Source organism: Giraffa tippelskirchi, chromosome 4 (genome assembly GCF_054371585.1).
Source record: "Giraffa tippelskirchi isolate mGirTip1 chromosome 4, T2T-mGirTip1v1.2.pri, whole genome shotgun sequence".
Taxonomy (NCBI): domain Eukaryota; kingdom Metazoa; phylum Chordata; class Mammalia; order Artiodactyla; family Giraffidae; genus Giraffa; species Giraffa tippelskirchi.
Window position 1 is genome coordinate 90,830,282 of NC_137278.1, and position 22,562 is coordinate 90,852,843.

The 22,562-nt window shown below is 41.2% G+C and overlaps 2 protein-coding genes across 5 annotated transcripts in view; both read left to right on the forward strand.

Annotated features, from left to right (window-relative positions):
- DGUOK (deoxyguanosine kinase) overlaps nt 1-22,562 on the forward strand; it is a 34,539-nt gene that overhangs the window by 6,882 nt on the left and 5,095 nt on the right. Inside the window, exons 2-4 of one of the 4 annotated variants that reach the window (XM_081483798.1) lie at nt 3,968-4,080; nt 15,612-15,799; nt 19,923-20,070. In XM_081483798.1, coding sequence (XP_081339924.1) covers nt 3,968-4,080; nt 15,612-15,799; nt 19,923-20,070 — 449 coding nt within the window. The remainder of the gene's footprint in view (nt 1-3,967; nt 4,081-15,611; nt 15,800-19,922; nt 20,071-22,562) is intronic. The other 3 variants (XM_081483802.1, XM_081483804.1, XM_081483803.1) reach the window with 3 other exon arrangements.
- On the forward strand, nt 5,339-5,898 carry LOC145503699 (large ribosomal subunit protein eL21). Its single transcript, XM_081483805.1, has one exon. It carries the CDS (start codon nt 5,383-5,385, stop codon nt 5,863-5,865), a length of 483 nt encoding a protein of 160 aa, XP_081339931.1. The 5' UTR covers nt 5,339-5,382; the 3' UTR covers nt 5,866-5,898.

Here is a 22,562-nt window from a genome sequence, read left to right on the forward strand (position 1 = left end):
CAATGTAGCAGTGGAGAACCAGACAGCACCATTCTTATGAAACCCCTGGGAATATTTTAAAACCTAAGTCTTAAAAAAATTAAAAAAAAACTTAAAAACTATTATGGTCAAGTATCATAACCTAAAAAAAAATCATGTATTATATAATTTTGAATTATTTTTAAAAATAATTATTCCATATCGGTGGGTGGTGCTGGGCACAGCTGAGCTCCATTGGAGTGCAGTTCTGTGGTCATTCTATAGTAAATTACCCAGGCTCTCCGAGCCCTACAGTGACATGGATGGCAGAGTTCTTAGGACCTTCCATCAGCATTCACGGTTATTCTTTGCTGAAAGTCTAGCTTCTCATTTCTAAAGTAGCTTTCCAAAAGCTTTGGAATGGGGAGTGGTGTGCAAGATGGGGGTGTTGCACTGGTGTGATTGTTCCAGTAATTAGAACTGTGTATTTCCCATTACATCTCATTTACTGGCATTCCGGGCTTTGTGTGTTTAAATGGCACCAGTTGGTTTCTCAGCGTACTGACTGCCCTTGGATGAACTAATAGTGTCTGATCTCAGAGGTGAAGTTGGCACACCCTACCCCTCAGGCCCCTTCCTTTCCACCTGCAATTGTTCCTTGGGTGGTAGTTGTTAACTTTTAAAAAATTTAATTCTAACAACCATTTTACCCCACCCATGTAACAAATCAGTTACCTTCATCTTTTCATATGAATTAAAATAGTTTTTCAGCCCATAGCCAGGAACCATGTTTTAGCCCTAATCAACAACCTGCTATCTAAATATTGACCATCTCTGCCAAATATTTTAAACTAGGGATGATTTGGGGCAGGCAGGTGCCTGATGATAAAAAAATTCAACTAGTTTGTAGTTCCTGCGACCCTGTTGGGCACTCCATGACAAGCTCAGAGGGTCTTATTTGGTAGTCTGGGATGTGGTTTTGAAACCTATATTTTTTAAAAACCACCTCTGTTGATTGTGATCAGATTGTTCTGGATAGCAATCTGACATGTAAGTCTACATCCCAGTCACTTGGGGCATACTTTTAAAATGTGGATTCTTGGGATCCAACCTCAGAGATTCAGATCCTGTTAGGAAACCAAAATTGAGACTCATGAAAAATCAAACCAATTAAATGCTAAATGTATCAGAGGCAGTTAATAAATATTTGTTTGAGTCAACTGCCCAACATGCCCAACACCATTTGGGATGTCCTGAACTTTGTGGAAGAAGTGGGCCCTGGGCTTGGTGGGAGAAGGGATTTAGACACAGGCCGAGCAGAGCAGGGGAAGGCATTTATTCACCGAAGTGTGGGAGGAGCAGAGGCACACAGGAGCTCAGTGGACGTGGGATTGAGAGATGAGCATGACTGTACAAAATGCACAGATTTCTGTGTTTGTTCTTCACTCCCTGTGTTCAGAGAGGAGTTGGAGCAGTGTGTAATAAATGTCACATACTGGATGTGTGGGCTCTTCTGCTGAGACATCTCTTTACTCCCAATCATTAACCATGAATGGCTGATAGAATCGACTGGAAGGATGCCTCGCCTTTCCTTCTCTTGGTTCCATTTGGGTTCCTCCTAAGGGTAGAATTCACTTGAGAAAGATCATCTCTTATAGAGGAGATTGAGCTCCAAGTGTATTGTTTTGGTTCATGTTTTGGTTTTTAACAGATGTGGGGTTCGTAGGGAACTGAAATTAATAATGTATTATATGTTTTATTCTCTCGGCTAGGTCATTAGTCTGGGCTTTGGTTCCTGCCTTGGAGGAACCCCATCTTCTACCTAGAGAAACAGAATTAAAATGGCAGTGATGGAGTCTTATCCACATTGCCAGGCCAAGCACAAGCAGTGCCAGGCCAGTCCAGCTTATAGGTGTGAGGTCCTGAAAGGCTGCACACAGGATGTGTATCTAAGCAGAATCTTGAAGACTGAGTAGTAGTTGGTCAGAGGAGGCGAGGACGTGCTCCAGGAAATGGGAAAGCATATGCAAAGTCACATTTGCAGCAGACAACACAGCCTGATTAAAGTTGCAAGGCGTTTGGTCCAGCGGGAGCTCAGGATGTCTGAAGAGAAGCTGAGGCAAAGCGGTCTATGCAGGGGCTAGGTTTTGATATGTCTTATAGGCCATGCTGGCCTTCCCTGGTGGCTCAGACAGTAAAGAATCTGCCTGCAATATAGGAGACCTGGGTTCGATCCCTGGATCAGGAAGATCCCCTGGAAAAGAAAGTGGCAACCCACTCCAGCCTGTTCCTGCCTGGAGAATTCCATGAACAGAGAAGCTTGGTGGGCTGCAGTCCATGGGGTCATAAAGAGTCGGGCACGACTGAGAGACTTTCATCGTCACCACCACTATCATAGGCCATGCTAAAGGGTTTGAATTTTGTCATGAAGGGAGTAGGGACCTATCAGAGGATTTTAAGCAGGGTTATTTTGTGTGGTGTGGCTGCTGTAGTATGAATGATGGGTTGAAGAGGGCAAGGCCGGAGTTTGAGAGGCAAGAAATGAGAGCCTGGTCTTGAGCAGGAAATGGGAATAGAGAGAAAAGGACAGATGGGGAAATTTTAGAAGACATGTTTGAAAGCACTTGGTGGCCACTTGAAGTTTGGCGGAGGAGGAAGAAGTTGTGACTGAGTGGATAGTGCTGTTGTACCCTGAATTTGTGATATGGGAGGAAGCTCAGTTTGGTGCAGAAGATGGGGAGTTCATTTAGCGAATGCCAATACCTTGAGGTGCTTGTGGGACATTCAAGTGGAAATGTCTGGAGGGCTCTTAGATAGTGAGTCTGGAATTTAGGAAGGTGTGGGCTAGATGTTGGTGTAAATGGGAAAAGAGAACTTAAATGTTGTGGTACTAAGTTAATTTCATCTCTAGAATATTTCTCATAGCAGTCACTACTGTCCACCTCCTCTGCTATTGCCTTGGTTGAAGCTAGTATTGCGTTACAACTGGTCTACCTATGTCTACATCAGTCCATTCTTACCCAGCTGGTGGAGTCTCTTTTAAAAATGAGATGGTAACTTGTTATTTCCCTGCTTAAAACTCATCCTCAATGATTTCCCACTGCCCTTAAAACAGAATTCAGACTTCTTACCATGGTACAAGGCCCCATGTGACCTAGCCCTGCCCTGCCTACTGCCCTCTCCACACTCATTTTGAGCCATTCTTCTCCCTCTTTTGACCATACTGTCGCTGCAGTGCCTTCTTCAAGGCCAAAGATTTCTCTTCTGTCTTCTTGTGCACTGGTTTTATCTTTTTCTGACTTGTCCCCCCACCCTTGGCCTGGCTGCTCCCTCTCCCTTTACCCCACCCTTGACCTGACCAGTCCTCATCTTTCAGGTCTCACCTCAGGTCACATTTTTCAGAGGAACCTTCCTTGATCTTTTGAGCTACATTAGAGTCAGCATGCATTTTTCTTTCCTAGCACTTAACACAATTTGTTGTTAGTTCCTCGTGTTTATTTGGTGTCTGTCTCTCATACAAGCTCTATGAGGGCAGAATCCATCCTATGTTTTGTTTTCCATTGTACCACCAGTGCCAGACAGTTCTGAGCACATAATGGCACTCCCTGAATATTGGTTAGATCTGTTGAATGAATGAGGGTCATTGTCTTCATTTTCTATTGAAAAACTTGCAATTTTATACTGTCACAGAATAAATGACTGTGATTCAAGGTTTACAACATGTGGTTGATTTCATCTACTTTTGAGAGTCTATTCCATTTTTAACTGTTATTAAATCTCTATTCCTCTGGGAGGTTGGGGCAATAAAATTACAAATCAAATCTTAGGGGTATTTTTCCTCCCTGTTACCTGCATTCATCATGGTGACTCTGGTTAGCATGGCATGATCCATCGTCAGTCTGACAATGATGTGGCTGCTGAGTTGGGCATTTGTGGAAGAGTTTAGTAGCAGCCTTCTCCTGTAACCCTGATTTGGAAAGTGTCCCAATACATGCTGTTTGCATTGCAGCTGTGGGAAAATCCACCTTTGTGAAGTTACTCATGAAAACTTACCCAGAGTGGCACATGGCTACAGAACCTGTAGCAACATGGCAGAATGTCCAGGCTGCTGGCTCCCAAAAAGTAAGTTTTCAGTTGTGGTGGGTAGTTGGCAGGCACGGGTGCATAAACTAGTTGTAGTAATCTAATTTACTCCGAGTAGGTAAAGTAGTCCATTTTGTGCCTCCTTTTTAAAATAACCTTCATTTCAGAAAGCAGACCATGTACATCAGGGAGGGATGACTTGTTTGAATGTGTTTAGTTTTGATTTTGGCGGTTTTTACATTTCTGTTTAAATGATTGCCTCTGTTCTTTCCAGTTTCCCAAAGCATGGCTAGCCATCCTGGCATTGAAGATGAATTTTGTCATTCCTACCCTTAAGTATTATATTGAAACTGACCATCGGGATTAGTAGTTACTTATAGTGATTTTCGCTTATTTTTGAAGTCTTAGAAATTGAAAGGCACCTTAGAGAACATCTTGTCACATTTTGAGTCAATGCAGAAATCATAGCTAACATTTATAAAGTGCATACTATGTGCCAGGCACTATTCTGTCCCAAACACTGTACATTTCATAGATGCCTCGTGGCTTAAGCCCTACTGTCAGGTATGTTGCTATGGGAAAGACCATAGGGTTGGTTTCTCACCAGCCACATCAGTGGGAGTAGGGAACAACCAACTGGACGTGAACTTCAGAAGCAACTGAGAGAGTGGCAGCATCTCCACAGACTCCTGTAGTTCCAGGAACAGTCATGACTACCTCATTCCTGTTTTTAACAACCTATTGTTAGAAAGTTCTTGTATGAGCCACTTTCCATACCTGTGACTCTGATTCATTGGTTCAAGTTCTGACTCTTATTAAGTCTTTTAACTTTTCCACATGGCAACTCTTCATTCATTTCTAAGGCAATGATTTCTTGCTTTTTTGCCCCCTTGAGTCTTCTCTTTGAAACCAAATACCATTTTCCTCCCGACTGTTTCTCATGCAGAAGTAACTTTGTCTAGGAGATGCACTCCAGTTTGTTGGTTTTCCACCTAGATTTTAGTAAGAGTAGTACTCAGAGCCGCACGGGACATTTTGAATGTAGTCTACATGGTACAGAATACCATAGAACTGGTTCTTGGTGCCCTTTTCCTGTTCTTCCAACTTAGGATCCTGTTACCTTTTTTGGCAGACACTTATACTTATTGAGGATATTTGTTTTTTTAAACTGTCTCCATCTGTGTGTGTGCATGTGTGTGTGTATTTGTGAAATTAACTTTTCTATTTAGTAAATAAACTATCTTTTTCTGAGTATACCACAGGGCACCTGCTTTGGGGATTTAAAAATATATCCACAGCTTCTTTTCGGCCGGAACCGCCATCTTCCAGTAATTCACCAAAATGACCAACACAAAGGGAAAGAGGAGGGGCACCCGCTACATGTTCTCTAGGCCTTTTAGAAAACATGGAGTTGTTCCTTTGGCCACATACATGAGAATCTACAAGAAGGGTGATATTGTAGATATCAAGGGAATGGGTACTGTTCAAAAAGGAATGCCCCACAAATGTTACCATGGCAAAACTGGGAGAGTCTACAATGTTACCCAGCATGCTGTTGGCATCATTGTAAATAAACAAGTAAAGGGCAAGATTCTTGCCAAGAGAATTAATGTACGTATCGAGCATATTAAGCACTCTAAGAGCCGAGATAGTTTCCTGAAACGTGTGAAGGAAAATGATCAGAAAAAGAAGGAAGCCAAAGAGAAAGGGACTTGGGTTCAGCTGAAGCGCCAGCCTGCTCCACCTAGAGAAGCACACTTCGTGAGAACCAATGGAAAGGAACCCGAACTGTTGGAGCCCATTCCCTATGAATTCATGGCCTGATGGGTGTAAAAATAAAGACTTGGACTGTATAAATGTTTCTCTTAATTGAGTAGAGGTGTTGTGTCCAAATTCAGTGGGTGATGTCTTTTCAAATTTAGTGTTTTTTTTCTTCCTGAAAGATGTAAGATAGTTTGGTGTTCAGTATGCTCCATTTTTTAATAAACTGCCAGATGCCATTTAAAAAAAAAAAAAATAAATAAAAATAAAAATATATCCACAGATTTGGTACTATTTCCTTCAAGAAGTAAATAGTGTTAATTCTTATATTCTTAATTCTCCCCTGCAGTGTGATCTGGACTTAGTGACTTGCTTCTAATGATTACAATGTAGCAGGATTAACAGATGGTAAAAGACATTGTATCTTCCATCTTGCTCTCTCTTGGTAACTTTTGGCTCTGGGGCTGCCAGCTGCCCTGTGATGCAGCCTACCTGTCTGTGAAGAAGTCCACGCAGCAAGGAACTGGTCCTGCCAAGAGCTGTGTGACTGAGTCTTCTTGGAAGCAAATCCTTGAATCCCCAGTCAAGTCTTCAGATGACTGTAGCCTCAGCCAATATCCTGACTGAAATCTCATGGAAAACCCTGAGGCAGAACCACCTGGCTAAGCTGTGTCCCAAATTCCTTTCCCGTAGAAGTGGATTTAATGAATGTCTTTTTTGTTTAAGCCACTAAATTTTGGCACAACTTAGATGAATACTACTCTCATAATACCATTGTCTGGAAATAAAACAGTTAACATTTTTGTCCTTTTAAATTTTTTTCCTACAAAGAAGAAAATATATATTAACACACATATAAATGTATGAAACATACACACATTTCATCTTTTAAAAATTTTTATTTATTTATTTATGGCTGTGCTGGGTCCTCGTTGCTGCGCAGGCTTTTTCTCTAGTTGCAGCAAGCAGGGGCTACTCTAGTTGCGGTGCTCAGGCATCTCACTGTGGTGGCTTCTCTTGTTGCGGAGCACGGGCTCTAGGTGAGCAGTTGCAGTGTGTGGGCTCACTAGTAGGTGGCGCATGGGCTTATCTGCTCCAAGGCATGCGAGATCTTGCCGGACCAGGGAGCCAGCCAGTGTCCCCTGCATTGGCAAGTGGATTCGTTACACTGAGCCACCAGGGGTGCCCACATTTCCTCTTTTAAAGTAAAAACTGTGATTGTCACTTGCATGTCACTTGATACAGGAGGTCTTCTTCCTTTCACAGTGATGTCGTTTTAATGGTTGCTGTATACTGTATATGGTGTACTATCGTTTAGTTTTCCAGTCTTATTTTGAATGTTTAGTTTTCTAATTTCTGCTTATTATAAACAATGTCACAATGATGAATATTTTTATAGCTATATCTTTTTTTCTTTTTAATGGCTTAATTTTGAGGGTAATCTAGAAGTGGTATTTTGATGTCCAAAAATTACATGTTTTGTTGAGACTTTTGTTACATTTTGTAAAATCTTCCTTCAGAAAAGTTTTACTATTTTTCTCATATTTTAAGCAACACTGGGTATTATTTTTTTATCCTTTCTGACTTGAGAGTCAAGAAAATGAATGGTATGTTATTTTATTTTACATTTGATTACCAATTAATTGAACAACTTTTTAATGTTTATTGGCTATTTTTTAGTATTCTTTAGTGAACTGCTTGTTCAAACCTCTTGCCATTTTTCCCCCCTATTGAGATCTTTAGGTTTTTGTAATGGCTTCATAAGAACTCATTGTATTGTTAAATAACTTAACTCTTTGTCATATACTGTCAATTCTTTCCCCAGTTTTGTCATTTTTTTCTTTCCTTTTCTATATGGTATATTTTGCAATATAATACTTTTAAGTTTTTATGTGGTCAGATCTACATTTTCTTCGTAGTTACTGCCTTTGATGTGAAAGTTTAAAAAGACCTCTTATGAGCCCAAGATTATAAAAACATGCACTTGTTTTTCTTTCTTTTGCTTTTAAGGTTTTACCCTTTATGTGACTTTAAAAGATACAGGAGTCTAATTTTCCCCTAATTGTTATCTGCATTTCCAGTAATAGTCTTGTTGAGTTTATTCCTGAGTGGTTATATATTTTGTGGTTATTGTGACTGGGAACTGTTTTTCCATCATCTTTTTCAAACTGGTTATTGCTGTTTTAAAGAAAAGCAGTTGATTGTTGTATATGTCTTGTGTGACTTAATTCTCTCTCTCTTTTTTTCTGCTTTATTTGCTTGAGGTTTTAGAAAATAATAGTTTTCTCTAAATACTAAACACTTGTAAGGGCTTTCCAATATCCAAACCTCATTTCTGTTTTCTTTTGTTAGATAGAAGTTCCAGAATAATATTAAATAATCACCCTTATTTTTTCTGTCTTTAGTGAAACTTACCTCTAATGTATCATCATTAAGTTCTGTGCTTGTCATTCGTTTCAATAGACTGTGTGGAGGAGGTACCCTTCTATTACTAAGATATTAACTGTTTTTATCAGTATCAGATGTTAAGTTTTTATCAAAAGCCTTTTTTAGCATCTAGTGAGATAACCATGGGATTTTTCTTTCTTTTGCTTTTTTCTCTTAGTGTTAGTCATAGATTTGATAATGATGTCATCCTCACATTCCTGGAATGAACCTTTTTGATCATGGTGTATAGTTGCGTTAATTTGCTAATACGTTGTTTGGACTTTTATGTGTGTATTTATAAATTTAATTGGTATTACTATTTGGGTATACAGTTTTTGACAGATTTTACCATCAAGGTTATGAAAATGAATTGAGGAGCTTTGTATCATTTTTAGCATAGAAATTATCTATTCCTTGAAGGTATGATAGAAATTAGTTTCAAAATTACATGGACTTAGTGTTGTTTGGGGGGAATATTGGACAACTCTTTCTTTCTCAGTCATTATTCAGGGTTTTTAGTCACTTCTGATAATTTTTTTCTAAAGAATTGCCTTTTATTAAGATTTTCAAATTTAATAATGTAAAATTAGTACATGTCTTCTTTTATGCTTTAAATTCTTCTGTATTGAGAGTTATTTTATTGTTTGATGTTGCTTCTCTGTGTGAATATTTTGAAAGGGATAGGCTTGGTAGATTATTTATTCTTTTTTAAAAGTTGCAATTAATAGATTGTAATTTTTAATTCTGTTGGGGCTTACATTCTAGTTCATTACTTTTTTACTTTTAAATTTATTTCTCAGAATTTTTGTATTTTTAAAACTCTTTAATAAAGTTAATGATTATTTTGTGTATTTTTCCCTTTTTTCTGCCTTAATAATACTGTTGGCCAAAAAGGTTCATTAGGATTTTTCCCAGCCCGTTTTTGGCCAGCCCAATAAAGGCATTTGCAGTGGGAAATTTTCTTCATAGAATAAGTTCTGGCCCTATCTTCTAGATTTTGACATATGAGACTTTAACTGAAATTTCTAAAAAATTTGTAATTGTAGTTTTAACTTGTTTTTTGCCTAAGAATTATTTTTAGTGTTTTACATATTCTGAGTTGATTTTGTATGTTTATTATTTTGTTAATTCTAGTTTTATTTTGTTATGATCAGTGTGGTTTATACAGTTTCTCATTGGAGAAACTTACTGAAGTTTTCTTCATGGCCTATGTATGGTCAGTTTTCATAAGTTTGCCATGGACTTTAAAGAAGAGTATGTATATCCTATAAATTCTATGTAGTTTGATGTGACATATTTTATCCATTCTAAGATGCCATTGATTATGAGACATTATCAATTTAGTGACACTCCTAAGGAATAATTAAAATGTCTGTTATGTTTAGGAAGCATTGTACTATATATCCCAGTTTCCGATATGTAAAAAAAATGACTTGGAGTCTAATCCTCCAAGTTCTCTACTGTTTTTTTTTTTTTTTTATTAAATTCTAAGAGAAGTGTACTAAAGTTTTGTGCTTTTATTATGTTTTGTCCATTTCTCCTTGTATTTTTAAAAATACTTGTTTTTAATTTTTAAAATAAAATAAATGGGTCTTTGTTGCTGCACACTGCCTTCTCTGGTTGCGGCGAGCAGGGAGGCGGCTCCTCTCTAGTTCCAGCACATGGTCTTATTGTGGTGGCTTCTCCTGTGCAGAGCACAGGCTCTAGCACTCGGGCCTCAGGAGTTTCAGTGCATGGGCTCAGTAGCTGTGGCCTCCCCAACTCTAGAGCACAGGCTTAGTTGCTCCAAAGTATGTGGGATCATCCCGGACCAGGGATTGAATCCATGTTTCCTGCATTGGCAGGCAGATTCTTAACCACTGGATCACCAGGGAAGTCCCTAATGCTTTTTTTTCTTAATACAGCTTTGCCACATCTGCTATCTTTTTATTTGCACCTACTTGATGGATTTTTCTGCCCCTTTGTTTTCAACTAATCTGTGCCATCTTGTTTTGGTGTTTCACTTATGAACAGGATTTTTAGCTTTTACCCATTTTGAGGGTCTGCTTTCCTGGGAATTTTTCTCTTTGATCACTATTATATTTAACTTCTTCCTGCCACCTTATTTTTGTGCTTTCATCTCCTTTTTTCCCCTTTTTTCTGTATTTAAATATTTCTTTCATCTTTATCCCCTTCATTCCTGTGGAAATTTTTACTATTTTTACTCTGCTAGTGGAAACATTTAAACTAAAAATATACATGTTCAGTTCAGTCGCTCAGTCGTGTCCGACTCTTTGCGACCCCATGAACCTCAGCACTCCAGGCCTCCGTGTCCATCACCAACTCCTGGAGTCCACCCAAACCCATGTCCATCAAGTCGGTGATGTCATCCAACCATCTCATCCTGTGTCATCCCCTTCTCCTCCTGCCCTCAATCCTTCCCAGCATCAGGGTCTTTTCAAATGAGTCAGCTCTTCGCATCAGGTGGCCAAAGTATTGGAGCTTCAGCTTCAGCATCAGTCCTTCCATATTCAGGACTGATTTCCTTTAGGATGAACTGGTTTGATCTCCTTGCAGTCCAAGGGACTCTCAAGAGTCTTCTCCAACACCACAGTTCAAAAGTATCAATTCTTCAGTGCTCAGCTTTCTTCACCGTCCAACTCTCACATCCATACATGACCACTGGAAAAACCATAGCCTTGACTAGACAGACCTTTGTTGGCAAAATAATGTCTCTGCTTTTCAATATGCATGTTAAATATATATATATGTGTGTGTGTGTGTGTGTATATATGTTTAAAACTCACAGATACAGAAAACAAACTTGTGGTTACCAAAGAGGAGAGGGAAGGGGGAGGAACAAATCAGGAATGTAGGATTAACAAATACAGACTACTATATATTATATAGACAAAGCAACAAGAATATACTATATAGCACAGGGAATTATAGCCATTTATGTTGTAATAAGCTATAGTGGAATATAATCTGCGAAAATACATAATCACTGTTGTACACCTGAAACTTATATAATATTGTACATGAACTATACTTCAATAAAATATATTTATGTTTAAACCTATTTATCACTGTTAATGGTGTCTCCATGAAAGAAAAAAATAAATTTTACTACTTTTTTATTACTTGCTTCTCCAGGCTCTACCACTCAAGCATAGAAATCTGTAATTTTATAGTTCTGGAATGTTTGTACATAGTGAGATTTCTCTCTCTCTGTCTCGCTCTCTTTTTTTTTTCTGGCCAGGCTGTACAGCTTGTGAGATCTTAGTTTCCTAATCAGGGATTGAACTTGGACCCCAGCAGTAAAATCACCAACTCCTAACCACTGGACCACCAGGGAATTCCTGAAAATTTCTCTTTTAACTATCGAAATTGGCAGTAAACTTCTTAACCACATTAATAATAATTTATACTTAACTCTCTTCTGCTGGTCATTCACTGAACGCTGTTTTCTTATTGCCACTTCCCATTTCCTAATTCTCTGATTCACTTTTCAATTGGTTGAAGTTATTTTAGAGGAATTTTTTTTTTTTTTTAGAATGTAGGTGGTATTAATATAGTCTCTGAGTGATTGCTTATCTTAAAATGTCTAGTTTCTGTTGTGTTGTTGTTCAGTTGCTTAGTCATGTCTGACTCTGCGACCCCACAGACTGCAGCACATCAGGCCTCCCTATCCTTTACAATACCCTGGAGCCTGCCCAGACTCATGTCCATTGAGTTGGTGATGCTATCCAACCATCTCATCCTCTGTCAGCTCCTTCTCCTCCTGCTTTCTGTCTTTCCCAGCATCAGGGTCTTTTCCCGTGAGTTGGCTCTTTGCATCAGGTGGCCAAAGTATTGGAGCTTCAGCTTCAGCATAAGTCCTTCCAGTGACTATTCCGGACTGATTCCCTTTAGGATTGACTGCTTTGATCTCCTTGCTGTCCAAGGGACTCTCAAGAGTCTTCTCCAACACCACAGTTCAAAAGCATCAATTCTTTGGTGCTCAGCCTTCTTTGTGGCCCAACTCGCACATATACACGTGAATACTGGAAAAACCATAGGTTTGACTAAAGGGACCTTTGTTGGCAAAGTAATGTCTCTGCCTTTTAATACACTAAGTTTCTGCTGTAGGGAAGTGTTATGTGGTTCTGATCCTTTTTTAAATGTAAGAAATGAATATTTCCCTCTCCTTAGGTTTTTGTTTTGTTTTTATGAATTATTGACATCTTGCCAGGATAGATCTGGGTGTGTGTGTGTGTGTGAGAGAGAGAGAAAGAGAGAATATGAAAGCCACATATGTAAATCTGTATTAAATCCTTTCTGGTACTCAGCAAATTTCTCTGGTGGAAAGTTTCACATCTTCAGAGATATTCTTTAATTTTTTTCTTTGGTTTTGGCTTCTTTTGCACCTGAACTAAAACCATAGTAAAAGTACCATGGTTTTTTTTTTTTTTTTTTTTTTTAGTACCATGGTTTTAAAAGTTTATTTTTGTTCTAAAATACCTAGAGATATGTCATGTTTCTATTAGATAGTGATTCTCAGTGACAGTGAAATTTGATGAGAGGGAGACAGACCTTATGAGTAGTGGTCTTCCTCTGTTCATCCCTTTTTTTTCGGCATTTCACCTCTCTGTATTGGGCTCATCACTTGAGAAAGAAAATTGTTTACTTTGGGTAGGTAGTTTTATCTGAAATATGGGTACTACGAAGTTGCACATAATTTTAGGTCTTGTTTGAAAAGTTATTTGATACAAAATTATATTAACTGCTGTGGGGTGGGACAAGGTGGCATTACATCTTGATGTATCTTTCCAGAAGAAAGAAAAAACAAAAAATACCCTACCACTATGTAACAGTGTATACTGGATCTCCTAAACTGTTTCTTTTTATTTCTTAACTTTCTGCTTTTTCCTCTTAGTTTAGGAAAAATTTCTTGAGTTGATACTCTGTATGTGCTTTGTGCTGTGCTTAGTAGCTCAGTCCTGTCCGACTCTTTGTGACCCCATGGACTGTAGCCTGCTAGGCTTGTCTGTCCATGAATTCTCCAGGCAAGAATACTGGAGTGGGTTGCCATGCCCTCCTCCAGGGGCTCTTCCCAACCCAGGAATCAAACCCAGGTCTCCCACATTGGAGGCAGATTCTTTACTAATCTGAGCCACGAGGAAAGCAGTATTCTGCTTGATACTCACTAATTAGGTTAGTGCAGTTTACAGTCTGCTGGTTACTATCTTCATTGGGAGTTTTGTTTTGGCAATTGCATTTTTTCCTCTAAGAATGTTCTTTTCATATTGTTCCATTTGGAGCATGGCTTCATTTCTTTTGTTGGGGGGCATGCCACACAGTCTGTGGGATCTTAGTTCCCCAACCAGGGATCAGACCCGTGCCCCTGTAGTGGAAGTGCGAGGTCTTAACCTCCAGGGAAGTCTCTGGCTCCTTTTTTTGATAACCTGTTCTTATCAATGTGGCAGTCTCTTGAATCTCATTGAGCTTTTTCCGTTTTCTCCTGTTTCTGGCAATAGCTCTGTCTCCTGAGAGGCTGCTTATCCTGAGCACATTGATGAGCTCACTCCTTTTGAATTGTTGAGTATTTTTATATCCACTGATTGTCCCCTTTTTTGTTTATATGTCTGAAGGGATATGTGCTTCATGTTCTGTAGTTGAGATAGGTTCTTTAGAAATTGTGTAGGCCTCTGTACAGTTTTTTATTCTACAACAGGCTCCCTTTGGTAGCCCAAAGCCTGCTGGTAGAAGCCCCCACCCAGTCAGCCTGGTGCCTCTGCTAGTGCAGTGCCCCACTCCAGTCAGCTGGCTTTCCTGCCATCTCAGAACTATGCCATGCACTGCAGGCTCCCTACAGTCTAGTGACCCTGCCAGAGACCCCAGTAGATCCAAATTTGTCCTCCTGCTTCAACCTCCAGCTCTCAGCCAGGGGCTGTTTGTGAGGCTGGTGTGTGTTTGTGGGTTGGGACTAGAAGGAGGGAAGTTGTTTTGTGATCTGCTGTGCTCTGCTTGCATGCGCCTGATGAAACCTTCCAAAGGGTAAGATCCTTCTTTGGAATCCAGGGTTGATATTCTGTGAAACCGGACCACTTGTGGTTGTCTAACCTCCCCTTCCCTGCCTCCTCCCCATCAATATTTTTGTCTCTATGTGAAATTCTTTATTCTTAATCCCCATTTCCATCTATGGAGATTCCATGTACCATTTACTTACTTCCCAGCTTAATGCTACTTTTTTCCAGAAACTTCCCAGATTCTCTCCACCATATGTGATCACCCCTTTGTTGTCTGTTCTGCTTTATAGTCTAGTTTTCCATATTTTTGTCACCCCCTTTCTGTTTGCATTATGAGCTCCTTAAATTTAGGAACCATGTCTTGCTCGCTTTTATATGGAGAAGTATTAGAACGAAGAAGTTAGCAGAAGCCAGGTTTGAGTCCCCATTCAACACTTACCATGAAACGTTAGACAAGTTCTGTCACCTTTCTGAGTGGATGTTCTCCTCAAGGAAATGGGCATAACAGTGGTACCTACCTCCTGATGCTGTTTTGAAGGTTAAATGAGACAGCATAGCACAGTGATCATTGAGATAAATCTTAATTTTGTTTTCTGTACCCTTTACAGCACCTAGCTCATGTAGCGCCTCATCCACACAGGCCTCCAGTTAATGGTGACTAAATGAACACAGATGTGAGTGCTTTGCGCAAAACTCACTTTTGCACTGAGTCAGTGGCAGAGCCCAGGAAAGAATCTAGGGTTCCTGAGTATCTCACATACGTTCCCACCTGCACATGCTGAGTAAGTGGGCCTTCACGTGCCTTTCGTCAAGTGTCTGGAATCCAGGAGGACAGATTTGTGTGTTTTTCTTTGTTCGTGTGTGTGTTTGCTTAACACCTTGTAGCTCCGCCATAAGAGAGACAGAAGTCTATTTTGTCGGTTGGATTTTATAGTCAGTTACTTTCTTGTCTAGGTTAGTTTTAGAAAGAAAGAACCACAAATGGAAGCCCCAAAGAGAAGCAACATAGTGTTGTAGTAGAAGTAATATGATTCCAAGTAAAGTTTTAGATGGTTGTGATTGTTAACTCCTCCTCCGACACACTCTGCAAACACATCTATCAGTGAATGTGCTAATTCTATGGGTGGTTCTGCCTCTGCTCTTCTTTGGTATGTTGAAGGTGGCATGTCATCTCCCTCTATCAGATTCTCATCTAATAAAGTGGGAAAATCTCTTCCTTGATTGTGTAGCTTTGACTACACAAATGGTGAGGGATGCAGTATCTTTCTAGTGGGAGGAAACTTCTGTAATTGCTTCTCTCAATAATTACAAGGTACAAGGTACAAGGGTGGTAAACACTGTGAAGTAAACATGCCTCCTAGGAAATTCTCCTCTTTTGTAATTTACCTCTAGGCCGGTGCTGCCACCAGTCTTGGAAACTTGCTGGATATGATGTACCGGGAGCCAGCACGATGGTCCTACACCTTCCAGACATTTTCTTTCCTGAGCCGCCTGAAAGCACAGTTGGAACCCTTCCCTGAGAAACTCTTAGAGGTTGGGAAGTCAGTACAGATCTTTGAGAGGTCTGTGTACAGCGACAGGTAAGATCCCGAGCCTCTGCCGATCACAAGCTCTGTGCTCAGCACTTCAGGTTTTCTTCTCTTGCTCAGACCCTGTACTGCTCTTGTCATTGAATGTTATCCTTGAAAAAATTCTTATTTTTAAAGACAACACTATAGAGATTTGTTCAGACTTCAATTTCACAGTTACCATACATGTCAAGAAAGGAAACTGTGTTTTTCATAAACTAAATGCATTTAATTTCTCACACTGGCACTGATTACCTTGTCTTGTTTTCTGTCATAGAAGCAGGCTGGTGGCTACCTAGTATAATCGTTACATGCAGAAAGGCACGGAAGAAACACTTAAGTAGCAGCGTATATTCTAGCAAACCAGATCAATCAGTGGCTGGTTATCACCTTGAAGAAAAAAGCAGATGGAATTAAAATCTGTGTTGCTAAAATGATAGGAGAAATACATTTATCCTTGTTTTATTCTTCAAGAAAGGATTTCTGAGTAGAAGCACATCTGAAAAATTGACTTCTGTCTTGGATTTAACCATTTTTGACTCTTTCTCATGTGAGAGGACTTATTATTGGCCAGAGTCTATAAGAGATATCCAGTCTCTCATAGGTCCAGGGAAGGGCATTGTCCAATCTACCCCAGGGAGTGAGGTGGGGAGTCACTTTTCACGAAGGCTAGCAGCTAGCTTAGGAATTCAGCCCCTCTATTCTAGAGGAGCTAGTCCGTCTATACTCCGGAATTTCTGATTCTGCCACAAGACCAGGATATGACTTGTATTTCAGCCATTTGAAGATGAAGTGAGGGTGCCTTGATCTGGACATCACTGAGGGTTTTTTATCTGAATGATCTATGAATGATCTGTGTCAGTGTGAGATGGTGGCTCAAAGCATGATGAGCTCTCAAGCCCCTTTGAATTATCAGAATGAAAAGTTTCACTTTTATTGTCTGCTCACGTCTTTTTTTATATTTTTATTTATATATTTTTGGCTGTGCTGGGTCTTTGTTGCTGCACAGGCTCTCTCTAGTTGCAGAGAGTGGGGGCTACTCTTTGTTGTGGTGCTCAGAGGAGCAGTGGCTTCTTTTGTTGGGGAGCACAGGCTTTAGGGCATGCAGGCTTCAGTAGTTGCAGCTCCCCAGCTCCAGAGCACAGGCTCAATAGTTGTGGCGTATGGGCTTAGTTGCTCTAGGGCATGTGGGATCTTCCTGGATCAGGGATTGAACCCATGTCTGCTGCAGGCAGATTCTTTACCACCAAGCCACCAGGGAAGCCCTGTCCATTCACTTCTCAAGACGCTAGATTGGTTACCTGTTTACTTCCAAATTACAAAAACTAGCTCTACTTCTTAGTCTTTCCATAGAGCCTCCTGGAGGGGGAAAAATAAGGGTACATTTGTAAATGTATTGTGATTTTTTTAAGCATTACTTAAAAAATCATTCAAGATATGTAATACAAACCCTATAGGCTAGGCACTCCTTCTCTGTGGACCCCAAGAGAGAGCCTGTTCTTTGTAAAAGCTAAATATGTGGATTGTAAATGGTTGAGCTATAGATTTTTGTTGTTTTTTCAACTGTTGGATAAACTACTATTTATTTTCCTTTCCCCTCTCCCAAGCCTTGCCTCTTGAATTAGGAAGATGAATTACATATTGCTACCTGCCTGGAAACATACTCGCCATTGGTCTTCTGATTTTCAGCCCTTTTAGTGAGGTAGACATGTGAGAGACCCCTTAAAAATAGAAATACTTTGTTTAGAAGGTACGTGGACTTTAGAAGATCTCCAGACTTCTCTGGAGGTCCAGTGGTTAAGACTCTGTGCTTCTACTGTAGGGGGCGTGGGTTTGATTCTTGGTCAGGGGACTAAGATCCCTCATGTGGCATGGCATGGCCAATAAAAAGGTACACGATCTTAACATTTACTTGTAAAGGAAGACAACTGATTGCACTATGGGCAGCTACAACATCCTAGATGTTTTCTTCAGAGGGGACGTTTTTGAGACAGAAAGGATAACTGATTACACACTCTAACCCTGATGGTAATTTAGAGCCTTTCCACTCCTTTAAAAATTTATTCATTTGGCTCAGCAAGTGAACAGATTTGTTGAATGCCACCTGTGTTCAGACACTGGGTCAGACCTGGGGGCTGCAGCAGTAAGCAGAGCAGACCCAGTTCCTGCCCTCCTGGTGACTTTAGTCTGACAGGGAACTCTGAGACTGCACCCCTGCTCAGGTGTGTTATATGTGTTCCAAAGGAGGAACATAGCTTGTTTGGGAGAGTGGATGACAAGGAGGGAGAAATCTAAATCTTTTCTGTTTGAGTTGAAAGAAAACAATAGCGTGTGGTTTTCGAGCAGGGACCCTGATGCCTTGGTGCTTAAGCTGGCTCTTTCCTGCAGCCCCTTCATTCAGGCTGCAGTGGCTCACCCTCACCCACCTCAGCATTTAGCACCACGGCCTCTACGTCCTCTCACCCCTTCACTACCAGCTTTGGAGAAATAAAGAAGTGCTCATCCTCAAAAAAAAGCCAGGGCCTTTTATAAAACTAATTAACAGTTTGATGCATGAGACAAGGGCTCAGGGCCAGGGCAATGGGATGACCCAGAGGGATGGGATGGGGAGGGAGGTGGGTGGGGGGTCCAGGAAGGGGAACACATGTAAACCCATGGCTGATTCATGTCAATGTATGGCAAAAACTATTACAATATTGTAAAGTAATTAGCCCCCAACTAAAATAAATAAATTTATTTAAAAAAAAAATACAAATTAAAATCACAGTGAGAAATGATTAATTAAAAAAAAACCTAATTAACAGATATTTACTTGCTCTTTATAAGATCTTCATTTCCATGTTACTTATAAAGAAGCTGAAAACATTTTTCAGATACTGAATTAGAAATTCACCTCTTTTCTTTGTTGCCTTCAGCTAGGCTATAGGTAAGCCATTTCAGACTGGAAGAGTTGGCTTCTAGAGCTCCCAAATTAGTGCCTTCATAGCCTAACAATGAAGTAGTTACAGTGACAGCTAAGGTGTCTTTAGTAGTATGTGCCAGTCACTGTTGTAAGCATCTTGTAAGAATTATGTATGGTTCTCACAACTCTACAAATTAGATTCAACTGTTATCTATGTACAGAGGAAGAAGCAGCCTGAGAGTTTGATGACTTGCCTCTGGTGACACAGCTAGTGAATGTTGAAGCCAGGTCAGACTCAGGAATGTGACTCTTCAACCCATTCTCTTATGCAGCACTTGCAGCCTTGTGGTGTATACCTCCCTGAGCCATTCACAGACAAGCCTTCTGAATTTCATTTTTCCAGAAGTAGCCAGTTGCTGAGTATTCCCTTAGAAACTGGAATTCATTGCTTAAGATGTGAACTGTGTTTTGTATCAAGATGCCTGAGGTTTGAAAGCAGAATTGCCCCTCCTGAAACGATGGTTTCTAGTTAGCTCCAACTTCCTATTTATCAGATGCTCCTTTAGTTACGGAAGTAAGTAAGGGGCAAAATGAGATTGATTTTTAGATTTAGCCTTCTCGTATCTGGATTAGAAGCTCAGAAGCAGAGGAGGCTTGCTTTGGAGGAGAGTTTGTTTTCTTGGTGATACTGCAGTTAGTAGGAAATGCTTTTCCTGCTCCATAGGGGACAGGACTTAAATACAGTTCCTCCTCTACTTCTCGGTTAGACAGAAGGATGGCTCTGCAGCCTGGAGCCTCAGAACCCTTGAGTCCTTAAAGTAAGTCGTGGGTGCTTTATACTGGGTTGTTTTTTGTTTGGGGGCTGACTTACAGTAATAATGAAATCTTACAAGTTTAAGTTTACGTGTACCATTTGCACACGTTTTGACTGGTTTCCAGGAGGGAAAATTGTTAGCGACCAATGACTCTGTCTTTCAGTGCCCTTTTTCTTCCAGTGGATTAATCCATTCAGAGATTTTGGCCTCTGAAATCTAAATGCTATTCTCAGTATTGAGCGAAAGATGTAGGTGAAAAATTCACACTTCTTAAAAATCAGTAAGGAGCCAAAAAGGTTAAGTGGTTTGGACAAACGTGGAACAAGTCGTTATTAATGTTTTTTTGCTTCTTTCTTTTGCCTTTCATTCCATTTCCCATTCTCTTCCCCTCACCCATCCCACCTACATTTCCAACCAGGTATATCTTTGCAAAGACTCTTTTTGAAAATGGTTCCCTCAGTGACATTGAATGGCATATCTATCAGGACTGGCATTATTTTCTCCTGCAGGAGTTTGCCAGCCAGCTCAGATTACATGGCTTCATCTACCTCCAGGCTTCTCCCCAGGTAAGACAGAATTTAAAGCCTTAAACATTAGGGCCATATGAAACTTAAGAAGTGATGTTCTGTGAGCCTCTGTTTTCCAGTTGGAGAAAGTTGGTTGTGGGTATTACCTGGAGCACGGAGGGCAGTGGATGAGCACCCTCCCATTCTAGCACAAGGACCAAATTCCCATAGGCTTTCTGCAGCAGAGGGCTAAAGGGTCCTTCTTGATGTAGCAACCACCTAGAGAAGATTGGGCTTTATCACTGGGATCTACAATTTCGACCCTCTGACCAGCTAACCTGTAGCCAGTTGCCTCAGCTTTTCCTTCCCTCTAACTGGGTCATCAGAGTCCATGGTAGTCTTAATGGTTTCTTGACTAGCATGTCAGGAGGATGAAGAGGGTTTCCTCACTTCATCCTGATACTCTCCTAATTCATAGTCTGCTTTTTTGAACCGTAAGGATGACACTGGTAAGGCATGGTGGATTGTGGGAATTGCATCCCATGACCTCTGACCTGGACCATGGGGTCAGCCCAGCACACAGTAGGGTGGTGATGTGGAGTGTCTGGAGATGGCAGGGGTCCTTAGCTCTGCCAACAGGCAGTGACCGCGGGCAGGCCCTGGAAACCTTTCCCTGGAGGGGTCCTTGTCTGTCCAATCCAGTCACAGACTTGTGATCTCTAAGGGCTCTTCTGGAGTGGGAGTCAAGGAGGGGGGTATTTTTTGAGGGATGTCTTGCTCTCACCTTTTTAGACAGATATCTGACATACAGTCAAATGCCAGGTATGACACATAATCTTAGGAGGGAGAGTTCTCTTCAGGCTAGAGGCCAGGCTTTTAAGGATATGACCGAGTCTTGGGGAAGGAAGAAGCCTGAGAGCAGAGCCAGGGTCAGAAAATGGGTGGGAGAGTCCCCGTGACACAGGCTCCCAGGAACCAGAGGGGAGAGAACCGGATGGAAGGGCCTGACCTCAGGAAGGGTGGCAGCAGGCAAGGGCTTTGGGTGTGAAAGGGACCAGGTATTGGGGCTCTTTATGTCAGGAGCTTCTGAAGATTGTGAGGAAATAAAGAGATTCCACGGAAGTAAATAGGGTCTCGGGTTTAAGTGAAACTCAACTGGAGATGCGGAGAAGGCAATGGCACCCCACTCCAGTCCTCTTGCCTGGAAAATCCCATGGACGGAGGAGCCTGGTAGGCTGCAGCCCATGGGGTCGCTAAGAGTCGGACACGACTGAGCGACTTCACTTTCACTTTTCCCTTTCATGCACTGGAGAAGGAAATGGCAGCCCACTCCAGTATTCTTGCCTGGAGAATCCTAGGGACGGCAGAGCCTGGTGAGCTGCCGTCCATGGGGTCGCACAGAGTCGGACACGACTGAAGTGACTTAGCAGCAGCAGCAGCAGCAGCAACTGGAGATGCAGTGAAGCCAGAGGGCTGAGAACCTTCTGTGAAAAGAACAAAGCTGAAAGTGGCAGCCTCGCACATTTATGACTTTCTTGCAGTAGTTGTCATTTCCTGGGAGCAGGAATAGAAGAGACCAGTTGTGAAGGTGACTGTACTGTAGGGGCAGGGATTGGTGTCAGTGTTTAGGGGAAAAGGAGGTCTCTGCCAAAAGGATGGTTTGAGGTAGCCGAATGTAGAGTTCAGGGTGAGAGGAAAGTCCTGGCCCCCAGGAAGGCTCATGGCCTGAGCCAAGGATGAGTTAAGAGCATTGTGGACTTGAACTGAGTGAGGATTGTGGTTGGATTTGAAGAGGTGACAGGTTTCAGTAGGAGTTCATGGGATGGAGAGTTGAAAGCAGCAGTAGGTTGAGGGGCTAAGCATTAAGAGAAGAATTGAAAGTACTGACACCTAATCTTTTCCTGGTTCCTGACCTAACCTGCTGGGACACTGGGACCCAGCAAGGAAAGGAAGAAAGTCTTCCTCACATCTTTGTGTACTTGGAATGACTTTGTGAGATGGGACAATGATGATAACAACGGTGGTGGTGATTGTAATTATTAGGTGTGGCTGATAACATCTTTTTGGAGAGACGAATTGAGGTATTTCAGCTGGTTGAAGGACTAAGGATTACTGCAACTTGATGGTAGAAAAAAATTGCTTATTCGTTTTGGGATTGGATGGGGATTTTGGTGCTATTTTGATGGCACTAGAACCGAGAATGTTGATATCCTTCCCCTGAAGTCACTCCTGACCTCTGCTGTGAGACCCAGAGGGACTGTGAGAGAGCAGAACAGAAGTGAAACATCTCTGTGTAGAAAGTTGTGTGAGCGCCCAGTCCCCAGTGTAGAGTCCCGGCAGATGTTGACTTAGAGCTCCTGTGATGGGCTTGAGTAGGGCATTTTGCTCCTTCCTACCTACTCTTCACTAAACTGTAAAAAGCAAGCAAGCCAACAGTAAAAAAAAAAAAAAAAAATCAGAAGAGAAATGGCTGGGCTTCCGTGCCCCATAGAATCAGCAAGAGAGAGTGCAGCTGGCCAGTGTGCCTCCAAGAACCAGGCCGTGTTTGCAGC

Excerpts from the sequence above, each read along its gene's own strand:
- LOC145503699 (XM_081483805.1), top strand. The coding sequence starts at position 5,383 with ATGACCAACACAAAGGGAAAGAGGAGGGGCACCCGCTACATGTTCTCT.